This window comes from Trichosporon asahii, assembly GCF_000293215.1.
Source record: "Trichosporon asahii var. asahii CBS 2479 unplaced genomic scaffold scaffold00070, whole genome shotgun sequence".
NCBI lineage: Eukaryota > Fungi > Basidiomycota > Tremellomycetes > Trichosporonales > Trichosporonaceae > Trichosporon > Trichosporon asahii.
In genome coordinates, this window is record NW_014040855.1 from 669,496 (window position 1) to 684,427 (window position 14,932).

General features: G+C 59.6%; 6 protein-coding genes and 1 non-coding gene across 7 annotated transcripts; 6 read left to right on the forward strand and 1 right to left on the reverse strand.

The window, feature by feature from the left end:
* Window positions 1-2,150: 2,150 nt before the first annotated feature.
* On the forward strand, window positions 2,151-3,370 carry A1Q1_04078 (uncharacterized protein; the record flags this gene model as incomplete). The annotated part of the gene is made up of 3 exons (XM_014322455.1): window positions 2,151-2,666; window positions 2,707-2,943; window positions 3,008-3,370. The coding sequence occupies 3 exons, from the start codon at window positions 2,151-2,153 to the stop codon at window positions 3,368-3,370; spliced, it is 1,116 nt and encodes a 371-aa protein (XP_014177930.1).
* A 434-nt stretch (window positions 3,371-3,804) lies between these two features.
* Window positions 3,805-5,575, forward strand: A1Q1_04079 (prolidase; the record flags this gene model as incomplete). Its single annotated transcript, XM_014322456.1, has 3 exons — window positions 3,805-3,903; window positions 4,054-4,703; window positions 4,762-5,575. 3 exons carry the CDS (start codon window positions 3,805-3,807, stop codon window positions 5,573-5,575), a joined length of 1,563 nt encoding a protein of 520 aa, XP_014177931.1.
* Window positions 5,576-5,899: 324 nt separating this feature from the next.
* On the forward strand, window positions 5,900-6,767 carry A1Q1_04080 (uncharacterized protein; the record flags this gene model as incomplete). Its single annotated transcript, XM_014322457.1, has 2 exons — window positions 5,900-6,573; window positions 6,629-6,767. The coding sequence occupies 2 exons, from the start codon at window positions 5,900-5,902 to the stop codon at window positions 6,765-6,767; spliced, it is 813 nt and encodes a 270-aa protein (XP_014177932.1).
* Window positions 6,768-6,981: 214 nt separating this feature from the next.
* A1Q1_04081 (protein-glutamine gamma-glutamyltransferase) lies at window positions 6,982-8,081 on the forward strand (the record flags this gene model as incomplete). The annotated part of the gene is made up of 3 exons (XM_014322458.1): window positions 6,982-7,189; window positions 7,595-7,916; window positions 7,967-8,081. 3 exons carry the CDS (start codon window positions 6,982-6,984, stop codon window positions 8,079-8,081), a joined length of 645 nt encoding a protein of 214 aa, XP_014177933.1.
* Window positions 8,082-8,560: 479 nt separating this feature from the next.
* On the forward strand, window positions 8,561-9,328 carry A1Q1_04082 (protein-glutamine gamma-glutamyltransferase; the record flags this gene model as incomplete). The annotated part of the gene is made up of 1 exon (XM_014322459.1): window positions 8,561-9,328. One exon carries the CDS (start codon window positions 8,561-8,563, stop codon window positions 9,326-9,328), a length of 768 nt encoding a protein of 255 aa, XP_014177934.1.
* Window positions 9,329-9,435: 107 nt separating this feature from the next.
* A1Q1_t476 lies at window positions 9,436-9,519 on the forward strand. Its single transcript has one exon. It is a non-coding gene; the product is annotated as a tRNA-Ala (tRNA).
* A 2,070-nt stretch (window positions 9,520-11,589) lies between these two features.
* A1Q1_04083 (uncharacterized protein) lies at window positions 11,590-13,179 on the reverse strand (the record flags this gene model as incomplete). The annotated part of the gene is made up of 3 exons (XM_014322460.1): window positions 11,590-11,778; window positions 12,078-12,231; window positions 12,572-13,179. 3 exons carry the CDS (start codon window positions 13,177-13,179, stop codon window positions 11,590-11,592), a joined length of 951 nt encoding a protein of 316 aa, XP_014177935.1.
* Window positions 13,180-14,932: the final 1,753 nt, after the last annotated feature.

Here is a 14,932-nt window from a genome sequence, read left to right on the forward strand (position 1 = left end):
AACGTCCGCCTGTGCGGCGTCCTACCCTGCTGCCTTAAGTCGGTAACTGTACCCTCTCAGTGATTCGGACAGGTAAGAACCTGGGTGCGCGATTTTCGGACGCGATCGTCTCCACGCCTCAACGCCTCCTCAGTCCCGAAACCCAGGCAGACTAAGACCAGGGCAGGCTCAGTCGCCCTACATCTGAGAGGCTGGATAATTTCCACGACGCAGGGATTGACTCCAGAGAACGTTTCTCCGGCCAAGGAGGAAGATCTCGCAGCAACAGGGCCGGCGGGCTTACGTGGGTACTATGCTCCGCAAGCGTGGGCGCCTTAGACATTGGGCCGTGATCCGTTGGAATAACATCGGCTCTGGTTTGCCTCGCGCACCCCAAAGCCTGCATAGCCAAGCTAATGATGCCGTGGTTCATGTGGCCCAGGCCACTCAGTTCCGAATGTCTAACGTGCCACCCCTGCAATCGCTGCGCACGCGCTCGGGCCCGCCCAGGCGATTCAATGCTCGTGCGCAGCCCCTCATCATCACTGCCAGACCCGCACTGGGCACCGTACCTGTGGTACCCCGCCGTGTGGCATGAACGTACGTAGCCTCTCTTCCGGACGGTGTTTACCACATAGTTGTTGTGGGCGAAACAACTAAAGATTAAGCTTCAACGTCGCTCAGCCTTCCTAAACGGGCAGTGACGACGCGCCGTCTACCTTCCTAGCGGTTCCTGCAGAAGCGTCGTCAGACGCTGTCCGCCTGGCCACGCGGAGAGAGTACGTATTATCGCGCGCAGAAGACCGGATACTCTTGTCACGAAGCGCATCTACAGTAGATTCCTCGATGTCTCGAACGGCCCTGTGGGCTTTTCGTTGTTTTGCCAGGGTGAGTTACAAGGAGAGGCTGAATGTGGCTAAACCCCTGTTGGCTTCAACGCGCACTTCGTTTACCCGTCGACCGGCTTCATGTACGTCAATGCCCATTCCTCTTGTCCTTGAGTGCTTGCGTAACAGTTTCTTCCCTTTGTCGCAGATGAGCAGGGCCTCCCACTCAACCCCTCAACTGAGGTTTCCGAATGACACAACAACAACCCCCAGCACTCGCATACGGCGCGCGGAGGCAAGGCCAACCCTGCGCTCCCTGCCCGCATGGATTGACGATCCTTAGGTCCCCGAGGTATAGGCCGAGGAACGAAAAGGCACACAAATCCACGCGAGGCAGTCTCTGCCCTCGTGCAAGGTGTTGTGGCCATTCTAAGTTGATCGTCGGGCACCTCGGCCATCGAACAGGCTCTTTCACGAGTTCGGCACAGCGGTAACTGACTCACCTGATGTTCCAAGACTGAGCATCTTAACGCTTTGCTCTCGCGGTTCGCAACGAATCGAGCTGCCCGTAGCAACGCCGGTCGCAGCGGGAAGCTTCCTCTAAGTGCCGTGCCTGCTCTGTTGGGCGAAGCAGCTCTTCTCAGCGCTAACAATATTCCTCTCCGTTCTAATTCCTGCTCGAACGAACTAGACGCCCCGAGGCGTTGTTCCCAACAACCCGGGCCCCCGAAGCTCACCGTCTTCCCCAGAAGCGAGGATCCCCAATGCCGAGATCCGAGAGGTACAGAACACAGCCGCACATGGATCCATACACTGTCGTCTTGCCTGGGAAGTCCAGCGAAGCTCGAGGCTCTGGCGCCGGATAGGCGGTCGCAAAGCGGCGGTCTGGACGGGGACAACGTCTATACGCTGGCGCAAGCACAGATCTTACATATGCTCTGGCCCGTTCCTGGCTTGCGCCCTAACCGCCCAACAACACATGAAGCGTTGAAGCTGCACAGGAATCGCAGGTCCATTATTTGGGAACGTTGACAACGCCTCTCACATGCGCCCCGCAGCCTCGTTCATCTTTGTGGCGTTGTAATACGACGATCACACAGCATCTCGATTCGCTCCTCGAAACGAACCGCACACACACCGGATTGGGCGGCTGAGGCCAGTGTGCTATCACGTGACAATGAACCACGTGGACCACGTGGGAGTGTGCTGGCAACGTCTGGTCGTGTATTTGTTGGTCCGCAAGTGTATGACGCGCCGAAGAGACTAACCATACACTCACCCAACCCCCTGTATCTTACTTCCCGAACCTCGACCCGCCCCGTCCTCTCGTTTCGCCCAACACACATGCTCGCGACCCGTCTGGCAAGGCGTGCAGTGTCCTGCTCGCGCCTTCGCGCTTCCGCACAGCAGCAGCGAGCACTGTCCTCAACGCCACCGCCTCGTCCTCCTCCTGACCACCACGACGCAATTGGTCTTCCCCCGCCACCGCACGTTGAGGAAGCGCGCGAGCCAGAGGCAGAAACTCATGAAGCTGCTGAGAAGCATGACGAGAAGCCGCAACCTGTTGAAGACAAGGGGCCAAGACGCCCAATTGACTTCTTTCCCGACATCGACGAACCGGATGCGACGACTATGGCTGTCGCTCGTGTGCCGTTACCAAATCCGTTCCCGGGAGATTCATCTGCGCCCCGCAAGCAGCGCCGCCACCCGTTCAACACATATACCTTTGTGACCGTGCTCGAGAAGGCGTCCGTGCCCGAAGGAACCGCCAAGACGCTCATGGTCGGCACTCGCCAACTATTGAACCAGCGTTCTGAGCGCGCCACCTCGAACATGCTCAGTAAGGAGGAGCTGGAGAACGTAAGCTTCACACGTGCTGGACTTTAGCTAACATGCGCAGGAGGCGTATCTGTACAAGGCTGCGCTGTCGAAGCTCCGTACCGAATTCGAGGTGCGCAACCGTAACGCTGGCATTGCTGCACGAAACGCTGTGACTGCTGTGCGGCGTGAGTTGGAGAGCGTGGACCAGCGCATGGCAGAGAATGTGCAGGTCTTAAAGCATGACATTGAGCTGGACCTGAGCACGACAAAGGACGAGACTAGGGCCGGCTTGAAGTCGTTCGATATCCTGATCGAGGTGAGTCACGGGCACCGCTCGGTCGTGTCGTCTCTCATATGCCTCTCATATGCTAAGCCTACAGGAAATCAACAACCGTGCTACGATCTCCGTTGGAGACCTCAAGACTGAGATTGAGAGCGCCAAGTGGGAGGCCACGCGCAGGGCTATTGCCATTATTGTCGTCCTCGTCATCTGCGGCGTTGGCATCTCCAACTTGACTATTGGTGATCCTCACGTGGACCCGCCTCAACCCAAGGTTGAGCCTCCACCGCTGCCCAATGTCACAAGAGACGTTGGCGTCGGTACTGACGACGACTTCGATTACGAGGCGCGGATAGAGAAGCTTCTCTCCTCGGCATATCCAGCTGAGCGAAAGGAGAGGAAGGAGCGCGAGCGGCGGGAGCGGCGCAAGTCCGAGCCGGAGATTTACGTCGACCGCATCTGAGACGGACTAACGACCACATAGAGACATAGGGACGAACAACTGTTGTCATAGTAGTAAACATGCATGAGCTTTCTTAACGCTGCCATCCCTCGTCACGAGTAAGTAAGACACTCGCTGGGCAGTAGCCGCCCTCCAGTTCAACCGTCCGAACGCCACAAATCACAAATCAGAGTATGCAGTTGAACTGCCTTCAGCCCTGCTGGTGCACATGCTGTTTGCCCACTTCAGAATACTGGTTGCGCAGCAAGTGGTCGACGTGCATTGTCTCAGAAACTCGAGCGCCATGGTGTCGAAGTCGCTGCCTCCACTTGAAGTAAGCGCGGGAGGCGGCGCGTGGCCCTTGTTCCGACCGAGCGGTGACATATTTCCACTCATCGGTGATAGCCGTGTTTTCAACAGTCCATCTTCTTGCCACCTCACTACACGCCGTCGCCATGACCGTCACCCCCGTTGCCAAGCTGCCAGCTCGCACGCACGCCATTAAGCTTGCAGGCGAGCTCACCAAGCAGCTCCCCGAGGCTGAGCGACAGGGCGTAAGCATTTACCGCGCCGTCGGCGAGCTAACCGCAGACTCATGCGATCTTCCTCCAAGGTCACCCGGTGACTTGTCGCGATGACACTGACCGCGAGCAGCCTTTCCGTGAGTTCTTCATCTCTAACCATTGAGCTAACCTGTAGACCAGGAAGCCAACTTTAACTACCTGACTGGTGCGCACGACGTGCACGACGCCAGCGTCCTCATCACCTTCACCCCTGGCGCCAACAATGTCCAGCACACGCTGTTCATTCCTCCCGCTGACCCGCTCGAGACGATGTGGAGCGTGGCTCCTCCCACTCTCGACGATGCTAGGAACCGCTTCGACGCCGGAGAGTACAAGGCGACGACCGACATCGCGAGCGCCCTTTCTCAGCTCCCAAGCGACGTGACGATCCACACACTCCCCGTCACCCACGAGTTCCCTCCTCTTCCCTCCGCCGTCAACGAGGTGCTCCAGAAGGCGAAGCACTCCTCTGAGCACCTCCGCACTGCTCTCCACATTGCCCGTCTGACGAAGACCGAGGAGGAGATCGACCTCATCCGCAAGGCCAACGCCATCACCTCTGGAGCTCACGAGGTGTTGATGCGTGAGCTTGGACGCTTCGCTGCCCGCCGAGCTAAGGGCGCACCTTCCTCGAAGGAGCGTACCGGTCACGAGGCGCTGACGGAGTGGGAGGTGGAGAGCGAGCAGGACGCCGAGGCTCTCTTCGTTGCCACTTGCCGTCGCATGGGCGCCGAGCAAGCCTACCTCCCCATCTGTGCCTCCGGCCACCATGCCAGCACCCTGCACTATGTGTGAGTCAGAGGCGTTCGACGACCGCAGAAAATCTGACCGATTCAGGTGCAACGACAGGCTTTTCCCTTCCACTGCTACCCCCCGTGTCCCAGGTGACACGTCGTTCACTCCGCGCCGCATGGCGCGCGGCTGCTGCGGCGACATTCCCGACCACGACCACGCTTCCTCGACGAGCGCTCTGCACGCCGGCGCCTTCGAGCCACAGATTCTCCTGATCGATGCAGGTGCCGACTGGCAGGGTTACGCTTCGGACGTTACTCGCACGATCCCGGTCGGTAACGGCGGCAAGTACACCGACCGCGCTGGCGAGATCTACGAACTCGTTCTGCGCATGCAGAAGGAGACGGAGGACATGGTTCGTGTTGGCGCGCACTGGGACACGCTTCACCTTCGTGCTCACGAGATTCTGATCGACGGCTTCCTGAAGCTCGGCATCATGAAGGGCGACGCTGAGACGATCCTGCAGACCGGTGTTTCGGCTGCGTTCATGCCGCACGGTCTCGGACACTCGCTCGGTCTCGACGTCCACGACTCTCTGCAGTACCTCCGCACCGTTCACCTGGACCTGCCGGAGCGCACGAAGCAGACGCCCGCCAAGCTTTACACCTACCTCCGCCTCAGGCAGAAGCTGCAGGACAAGATGGTGCTTACCGTCGAGCCTGGATGCTACTTTGCGCCGCAGATGCTCGACGAGCACGGTGTCTGGGACAACCAGTACATCGACCACGAGGTTCTGAAGAAGTACCTCCCCGTGGGCGGTGTGCGCATCGAGGACGTTGTTGTCGTTCGCGACGGACAGAAGTGTGAGAACCTCACCACCGTCGGTAGGGACCGCACTTGGGTCGAGGCGAGGTGCTCGGGGGCGGAGTAAGCAGTAACACTATGCAGAAACATAATCAGGTATCTAGATAGATAATCGGCGAGGTTGCTGCAAGGACGGGAGGAAGGCACACCTTATCGAGACGAAATAGATCCCGCGTCGGTGACTCAGATAGCATTGCCGAGATCAGACGGTGTACGGCGTCGGCTTACGCCGAGCCCACCGCGCCACGGCACACAACGGTCCGGTGTATGCGGTGTGATGTTGTTCCCGGCTGCCCTCGGCACCGCCCACACACTCACCTTCAGCACACTCACTGTTGGGGCTGAGTAGCATCAGTCACATTCACTTCCTATATCGACATCGACACCCAATATGCCCGACCCCATTCCCGGCGCTATAGCGAGTGAGCACGGCTCGGCCGCTCACCTTGGCGCTGCAACGATGGCGCGGGGCGGCAATGCGGTCGACTGTGCAATCACCACAACACTGGCAGTGCACCTCTTCTGTCCTTACCACAGTTGCGTCGGCGGGAGCGGCTTTGCGCTCGTGCGTCAGCCTTCCTCGAGCGGCTCGGAGTACAGCTACGTCGACTTCCGCGGCACAGCACCGAAGGCAATCACGCAAGAGTACATCCAGGACAAGGACACGATGGTGGGCGGCAACAGCGTCATTGTGCCCGGCGAGATCAAGGGCCTCAAGGCTCTCCACGAGCGCTTCGGGAAACTTGCTTGGAAGGAGTGCATTGCGCCTGTCGTGCGGCTGGCTAGGGAAGGTATCCCAATGGGCAAGGACTTGTATGACGTGAGTACTCCTATCATGCTCGGATCTTGGGTCGATTTGGAAGACAACCATCCTTATTCTCGTCAAGGAGACGGACAGCGACGAGTGCGTAGAGAACACTGGTCTCAGGCGGCCAGCTGCGCAGGGACAGATCCGCATATCCGCAAACATGACAACACCGGCACACGAGCCCCTCGTGCCCCTTGCGCTCTGATGTCTTCCCTGCAAGGCGGTCCTGTACCAAGCGCGTTTGTCGTCGTAAACGTGTCCGTAATTTCGAGGTCACTCGAAGGGGTCAAGGCTGATCACTCGTTACGCAAGGCATGACGAGAATGCCTTAGCGGACCTATGGTCACGGAAGATGGTTGCTGCAAGAGCCCCTGCTGTCGCGACCAAGCAGTCGCGCCCTGACCCTACTCAATATGCTCAGAACCACCCTACTAGCACCGCTAGTGTTTGAGTTTAGTGGCGGGTGAGGTCATTGGCATTCTCATGCGAATGTGCGTGCCAAGCGCCGGTGATGGACAGGTCTGCACTTGTCTTCCTCCTTCGTTTGTTTCTGTGTCTTCCTCAAATTTCCATGCCTTCTTTTTCTTCTCCCTGTCTCCTAGCCCTCTTGGCTCCTCTGATACTCATGGCAGTTCATTGCGCGCGACTGTCCGCAAGGATCGTGGATGGCCGACGATTCCGAGTTCCTCAAGACCTGGACCCGAAACGGACACATCATTCCTGAAGGCGAGAACTACCAACGGCTTGAGTATGCCCGGACTCTGGAGATCATCGGCGAGGATCCGATGACGCTCTATGAGGGTGAGATGGGCGACGCTATTGTCAAAGCGATCCAAGACAAGGGAGGGCTCATGACGAAACAGGACCTTATTGGTGAGTGGGCCATGTTTTGTGGGATGAGGAGGAGTTCGACCGAGCTTGGCCGGGTGTGACCGAGCAAGGAGGACCAAGGAGGACCAAGGACGACCAAGGAGGACGCCGCGTTCACGATGCACAACACTACCAGCGGAATGTCTGCTGAGAACGGGCTCTTCGGATCGAGGTTGCCGATGAGGGAGACGTGGATATGTGCCGATGCCGGCAGACATAGGCCTTACATCCGATGTCGCCCATTCTGATGCTCGGTGTCGGTGTAGTCACGAGGCTCGGTGTCCAAAGGACGTAGGGGTCCGAACGGCCTTGGCGTTGCGCCGGGGCCATCGCGGCCCGTGACTGACTTTCAAGAATGTTAAAAATGATCTCAAAGCCATGTAGTCGTCTCGCTTTAGCTTACAACAGACTATCAGCCTGTATGGCGCGATCCCATCTCCTCAACATACAGGGGCTACAAGGTAACCTCGGTGTCGGCGCCAGCGTCGGGCGCCGTGCTGCTCTCGGCGCTGGGGACGATGAACGAGTTCCCGCTGAAGGATCCCGGCTCGGAGCGCGACAACCACATCACGATCGAGGCCCTGAGGCTCGCCTATGGCGAGCGCACGGCGCTTGGCGACCCAGCTTTCGTAAAGGACACCAAGGAGACGGAGAAGAGAATGCTCGCGGATCCCAAGGCCAAGGCTCAGTTCATCAAAGACGAGACGCAGGAGCCGGAGGCGTACACTAAGTGAGTGCCCATGTGGCAACCAGCTATCAGCCACATGATACCACTTGCAGCGAGTCAGGAGTGTCGGCGGCTACTGTGGCAGCGGTCTGCGCCGACCAGCGTGACCTGTTTTGCCAGCCGCCCAAAGCCGTCAGAAGCGCTGCCGCCAACGTAAGGCTAGGTTAGCCGCCAGCTAGTCGACGGCGCTACGTCTCTTTGCGCGGGTGGCACCTGAGTTGGTGTGCAGACAAGATCTAAGACAGTCGGAAGGTTCTCCGGAGACGGCAAACCATTGATCTGGTGGCTTCTGAGCCAGAGAAACAAGCTTGGCTTGATTCAACTCCTGTTGGCGACTCATGTCCTCGCTCCTCGAAGTTGTTCGTGGTCGTACTCGTTCACGCCGGCAGCCATTGGGCTGCCAGGCGCAGCTGTGACATCGAAGGTGTAGCTTTAGGCCTGTAGTGCACTGTGCCGGTCACCGCGTGTCCACTGCTGGCATAAGATCGATGTCCGATGTTGGCGGCGTTGCCGGCATGCCCACAGTCCCGGATGTGAGCGTCGGCCAATGGCTCCTCTCCGACACGCGGGAGGGTCCTTTCGATCACCGGCTACTACGGTGATGACGGCAAGATTGAGTGGCAAAGTAATTGTGAACCCACTGCGGGATGTTGGCTACTGTCATGTTCTTGTCGTGGTGGCTGCAATCTAAACTATGCTTGCGTCTTTCTTGTGGCAATGGTGGCTGTGCTCTGATGATCCTCAACACTGGAATCGCACTAGGAGAGGGGCATGTGGCTAACAGCAGAAATGCGCAACCGGTCGACCACGGCACGTCGAACATCACAGTCACGGACGAGACTGGCCTGACAGTGACGCTGACGACGACGATCGGGCAAATTTGGGCTAGCCGCATCATTGTGCCAGGCTACAACATCGTGCTGAACGATTCCCTCGACGACTTCAGCATCCCTGGTCGTCCGAACGGCTTCGGGTACGCTCCGTCGCCTGCGAACTATGTCCAGGCGGGAAAACGCCCTCAGTCCTCGTCCTGCCCTTACATTCTGGAGCGTGCTTCCCCAGACTCGCTGTCCCCCGAGGTACCTGCGGGACCTGATCTCATGGCCGGCGGCGCGGCGGGCGGCTCGACGATCATCAGCTGCAACGTGCAGGTCATCAGGAACATGGTCGACTACGGCATGCCGCCAGGCGAGGCACTGTCCTTCCGCCGCCTGCACAATCAGCTGCTCCCCAACCTCACTACGTTTGAACAGGACACAGACCGTGGTGCACCCGTCCAGGGCTGGAAGAAGGAGGACGCGATGGCCCTTGAGAAACGTGGGCACAAAGTCGAGTGGATCCCCAGTGAGTATCATGTTCGGCCTCTTCATTCACATCCGCTATTGAGCAGCCTGCCCGTGAGCGTCACTGTCTAGCGACGCGGGCTCGTTCGGAGGTGCGGAGTAGTCACAGCCACTTAATCGAATTCGCAGCGACTGGAAACCAGGTATCAGCAGTCCGGGGATTGTCTGTCATCAAGTCGGGGCGTCTAGCTCAGTTGGTAGAGCGCGTCATTAGCATGTCGCTAGCATTGACGAGGTCTTTGGTTCGATTCCTAAGTCGTCCATCCGAACATCTTTTTGCCTCCCTTGCGTCTTTCTTGCATCCTTCTGCCTTCTTTTCCGTCTCTATCACTCTAGGAAGCGGTTTCCGTGTCGTAAAGATCGAGGTGGATGAATGCTGACAGCAGAATCCTTCAGCACGCCCGTGTGCCTCGCCGTCTCGGGCGCCGGGTACGACGCAGCAGGCGACCCTCGCAAGTACGAAGGCTGGGCGGGCGGGTACGTCTTTGCCGCGCCTAAGTCAGACGCGTACCGCGCTCGCAGACCCAGTGTCGGCGTGGCGAAGGTCGCGTGAGCACTGTGTCGTGTGCGTCCCCGCGACGATCCGGAACGGTGCCCGCAGTGGAGCTAGCCTCCGGCGGAAGCGCATCTACCGATCAGTGCAGGCTGCAGCGGAAACGCTACGGCCCGGAACAGCACGAGGCACGCAGCGGAATGCGGCGGAATGTGGACTGAAATGACGACAAAGCTGCCCAAAGGTCTCAAAAGTCTAGAGCTGAGCGGCAGAAAGCGGTGCTGACAGATGATGACGACAGCCGAGAACTGGAAATTAGCAGAAAGGTGTATATGGGTCGTAGGAGCGGCTGAAATGGCAAATAGAGGCGATACGGTAGAACAAAGCAGTGATGCAAATGAAAAGAAATGACGGCCCCGGACATGCCGGTCCAGGTCCAATGCACTCTCAGACGCTGCGTGGGTCAAGCAACTCGGAGAAAGCCTGAAAGCCTGGTGGAGCCGGTGACTGACGGTCTGGAAGGGGTGGGCCGGACCTGGCTCCACCGTAGGAGATCGCCGAAAGCCGCCTCTCGCCGCTCCGGGCGCCGTTCATACTGAAGGGGCAGCTGACAAGTGGCGATAGCGGAGGGGGTCAGGCCCCCAGCTGCTTAATCGGTGGATCATAGAGTCTGCAGTGGAGCTCAAGGGGAGAAGTGGAACTACGGTGGAGCTCAGCCAGGTAGGGGGCCAGTCACTTGGCCAGTGGCAAAGTCAAGGCAAGTCAGTCGCGCCACCTCGTCATCACCTCTGCCCATCCAGCCAACCGTGGCGATCAACCCTCAAGTTTGGGGCGAGGTTAGTGGCTCTGTGGGCTGCTGAGAGCGACAAGAACAACGACGACGTGAGCATCGTCCAGATGTCCGGGCCGTCCGGGAGGTCTGGGACGTTCGTAACGGCGCGAACAACGTGGGCCCGGGGCAGGCTGTCGCCAACGTTCGCACCTGAACGTTCGCTCGGTGTCCAGCCCTTCCATCGGTGAGACGTGTGCGGATGCGTCTCCGCGTTAGTATGCGTGGACGCAAGGTTGGGCCTCAATGTCTCCTTCAAACGTCCATGAATGCGTCTCAATGCACAGAGCAGGAGCCTCGCTTACACTTACACTCCATCTGGAGAATGCATCACGTTTTTGCGCACAATCAATGCCAAACCCACGCCGTGTTCCTCTCCGATTCCACGTGCTCCGTCACGCCCTCCGTTCGCTTGTTGACCTCGCCTGATTGGAGATCCTCCGAAAGTCTCAATCCCACTCCGCACTTCACTCTCCGCTCCGAAAACCAATGCGAAAGTGTGCGGGCGCCGAAGGGCGCAGGACGATCGAATTCGGCGCCGCATGCGGCCACAACCCTCGGACTTCACCCTGGGTCCCTCGGAGTCTTCTATTTTTAGGCTGTTCTGCACCATGTTTTGCCCCACGCTTTTCCTGCCAATGCTATGCACGCCCGATGCCCGAAGCCGTTCTCTCCAAGACGCCTGGAATGCGCCGCGGGCTGTGGCGGGGTATGTGGGCGCTGGGCGCTGCGATACAGGGAGGGGGAGACGAGGGAGGGGGAGACGCCGAAGGCTGCAGACGGAAGCTGGTGGGGATGAGTGCTGCGACCTCACTCCGGACGCAGTTTGCCATGATGCTGCTGCGCTGCACCAAGTTGCGACAAGTCATGCCGATTCATACGAAGTCATACGTTATACAGGTAGCTCATAGATGCCTACAAATAGTCTAGAATAAGGAAATGCAAGGGTTAGGTGGTGTCGTCGGTATTAAATGAAAGGGGGCTCCGTGTAGGAGCGTCGAAGGTCGTGTTTTAGAGAGCGTGCGTCTGCTGGACTTGCTGCGGGTGCTGCATGATCGGCTGCTGCGGCTGCTGCATGACCGGGGCAGGCTGCTGGAGGTGCGGCTGGACCTGGGGGTGCTGCATGATCGGAGCGGTGGCCTGCGAGGGGTGCACCGGGTGGGCGCTCTGGGCCGGGTCGTTCTCGTCCTCGTCCTGCTCCTGGAGGAGAGAGCGGAGCGAGGTCCTAGATCCGCGCGAGGCAAAGGCGGGGTGGCGGCGCTTGTAGTCTCCGATCTCGAATCCGAGGGCAGCGACCGAGTTCGAATGACGCGAGCGGTGGACGTGGTCGGCGTCGTCCAGACCGTGGCCGTCGTCGGCCTCGCGGTGGTCGCCGCCGTCGGACGACGAGTCGTCTTCCTCCTCGTCCTCGTCCTCGTCGTCGAACGTGGGGTGCGGTGGCGGCGAGGGCGAGCGGCCGACGCGAGGCGTCTCCTCCCCTGGCGGGGGAGTGCGCATACGCGCGGGCTGATGGGCATGCCCGGCATGGAGGATGCCGAGTCGGAGCGGCCGCGACCAGCGGCGCCGACAGAGGCGTTGGAGCCGCGGCGCATCTTGCCCCAGAGCTTCTTCGCTCCAGACGACACGACGTTTCCGAGATCGACGGGAGCCTGGCTGCAAAGGTCAGCGCGCTGTTACACAGATTTTCGCATGATCGCCAAGAAAAGCGGACTGTTGGGACCGATCGACGCCGCACAACCCCTATGCACGACCCTTTGGCAGTTGGGAGCGTGCCCGCCGGGAGTCGCTGCGCACTGAAAAAACAAACAGGCACATGTCCGTCCAGGGGAGTTGCGGTTTGTACCCCCGCTCGGGTGATTGGCTGACGGCCCCAGTGAGTTTCTGGGGTTTGCCGACGGCAACCCACACTCTATATGCGGTATATCCACGCACTCTGCTCGGCGAACCCGCTCTCGCCAACGGTCTCAACGGCGACCAAGCAAAGAATACTCACGTGCTCTTCTGGAACTTGTTCTGGTAGGCCTCCCACTCCTCGTCGGTCATGTTGACGACGCGGGTGCCACCGGGCAGAGTGCCCTGCGCATGAAGCATGCTCTTGCGGGCAAGGACACCGAGGGTAATCGAGTTGCGGCGGCGAAGCTCAGGAGGGCGCTCGGGACAGTTGCCAAACCTAATCTTGGGCGTGGGCGAGCCCATCATGGACGAGCGCGGGGTCAGCTCGCCGGCCGTAGACGAGGTGTTCGTCTGGGTCTCGGCATCGTCCCAAGTGTGGTCAGTCTTGACCGAGTCGGCGAGAGTCGACGACTGGCTGCCGCCGGGCGACAGGGGAGGAACAGCGTTGGACGCGAGAGACTCCTGGCTAGAGCCGGCGGACTGGTGAACCGGGACGGCGTGGGCAGTGGTGCCAGGCATCTTGTTCAGCTGCTGGGGTTGCTGCGCCGCCGCCGGCGGAGCGACGCCGTTCTGCTGGTGGACACCATTAGCGGCGGGAGCCTGAACCTGGACGCCAGCCTTGTTGGGAACAGCGACCGGGTTGTTGCCCGCGCCGAGGGGCGAGGAGGAAGGGAGAAGGATGGAGTGGGGCTGGACGGCAGCGGCCATGGTGGTGGTGCTGGTGGGGGGTGTGGTCGAGACTGCAGCGATGAAGCGAAGGCGCTTAGTAGCTGTGGTCGACGGTAGTGGGTGTAAGTGGAGAGGGGCAGTCGAGGTAGTAGTGAATAGATCGAGGTGGGAACAGTCAAAGATCCAGGCAGAGCCAAAACACGAGTTGAGATATGTGAGATGAGGAAAGTTGGGAACTGAGATATGTCAGGAGGGAGATATGAGGGAAGGGCGAAGCGGGTGGGATGATGATGTGGTCTGGAGGAGATCGGTGAACTGGCGTGTGCCGTTTGGGTGGGTGTCGTAGGTGCAGAGGAGTGGTCGTTAGCAGAGCATGCTCACCAAAGCAACAAAAATCGCAGGCTCTCCCTTTGCCATCGATGCTGGCCGATGGGCAGTGTGTGCTGTGAGGTGGGTGGTACAGCCGAGGGGAGGCACGGCGGGGCAGCCAGGGCGGTGACGAAGGAACGGGGTTGGGGACCACGGAATCCCTGGATGTGTTGCCTGTCTGTGCGAGCACCACGCCGCCGCCTGCCGCCTGCGTGCCGCCCCCATGCGCCCGCGCCCGCGTCATGCTCTCCTCTCGTCCGCCGTGACCTCCTGCCCTCGTGCCCCCCCTAACGACCCTGGGGTCAGGGCCGAAGTGACGAACAGTCGAGCAGTCGCCTCTGCCGTCGCCTGCCGACGAAAGCGAGCATTATTTTTTCGCGACCCCACTTACGGCGCCTCGATGCGCCTCTGTCCCAGCCGGCAATCGCCAGCCGGCCAATGGAGGCCAATGATCGTCCTCCCAGTCGCTGGCGATTCGCTGTGCCTTGCTTTTCTCCGCCCTACCTCCCCCACCTTGGTCCAGGGAGCCGAGCCGCAGAGCTCAGGGCCCAGCCTGTGCCCCAACAAACACCCCCGTCATAATGCTTCCGGGGTACCGCGGGCCTTGGGGTAATCGCCCATTCACCACTGCGGGGCCGACCCTTGAGCCGTAGACAGCCTTGGAGCGCCGTAGTCTAGTTGTTGAGTGCAGTGTCGTCCCGAGGCAGATTCCGACGACTGCAGCGCAATTCATTCCATCGTTTCCCAGCTTGAACAGGTGGGCACGCCTGGCTGTGCGTACAGCCTCCTGCTGATCGTGTGGTCGGTGCGCGCAGATCTGACCAGTGCGACAAGTGCGCTGCATATCTGGTATGCTTATGCATCGAATGTTTGTGGCATCTGCGCGAATTCGAAATTGCCAGCGCAACAGGGGGGCAAGAGAAAGGGCGCGGCATCTCTCGGCAAGTCGCAGCGGCAGCTTGTGCGCCAGTATACGACTGGTCCGGCGGTAAAGGGCTGCGGTATTCGAAATCGCTCTTTCGCCACCCAACGATTGGCTGGCTGGCCAGGAACTTTGTTAGTGGTCCCTTAATTCCTTACCAACGCGAGCGCAACTTAGTAATCATGCGCTATTGTAATTGCTCGTTAAGCCGCGGACGAGTGAATTCCTAATGCGTGAGTGAGCCTGGGAGTTGAAAGGGACAACCTGCTGCTTATGAACTGCTAATGAGGTGAAACCTGCTCGAACCGGAAATTACATTTCCAGATCCGGGTCGGAACTGGCGATCGCGCTCGCCCAGGATGCCAGGAGAGCCAGGAAAGCTGTCCAAGAGGCTGACGCCGCGTGCCGCTGGACGACGCCGGACGCCGAGCGCCCAGGGTTTTCAGAAAAATTACCGGCCCGCTCGACAGTGGTACTCGTCAGTACGGTCTGTACGTCACT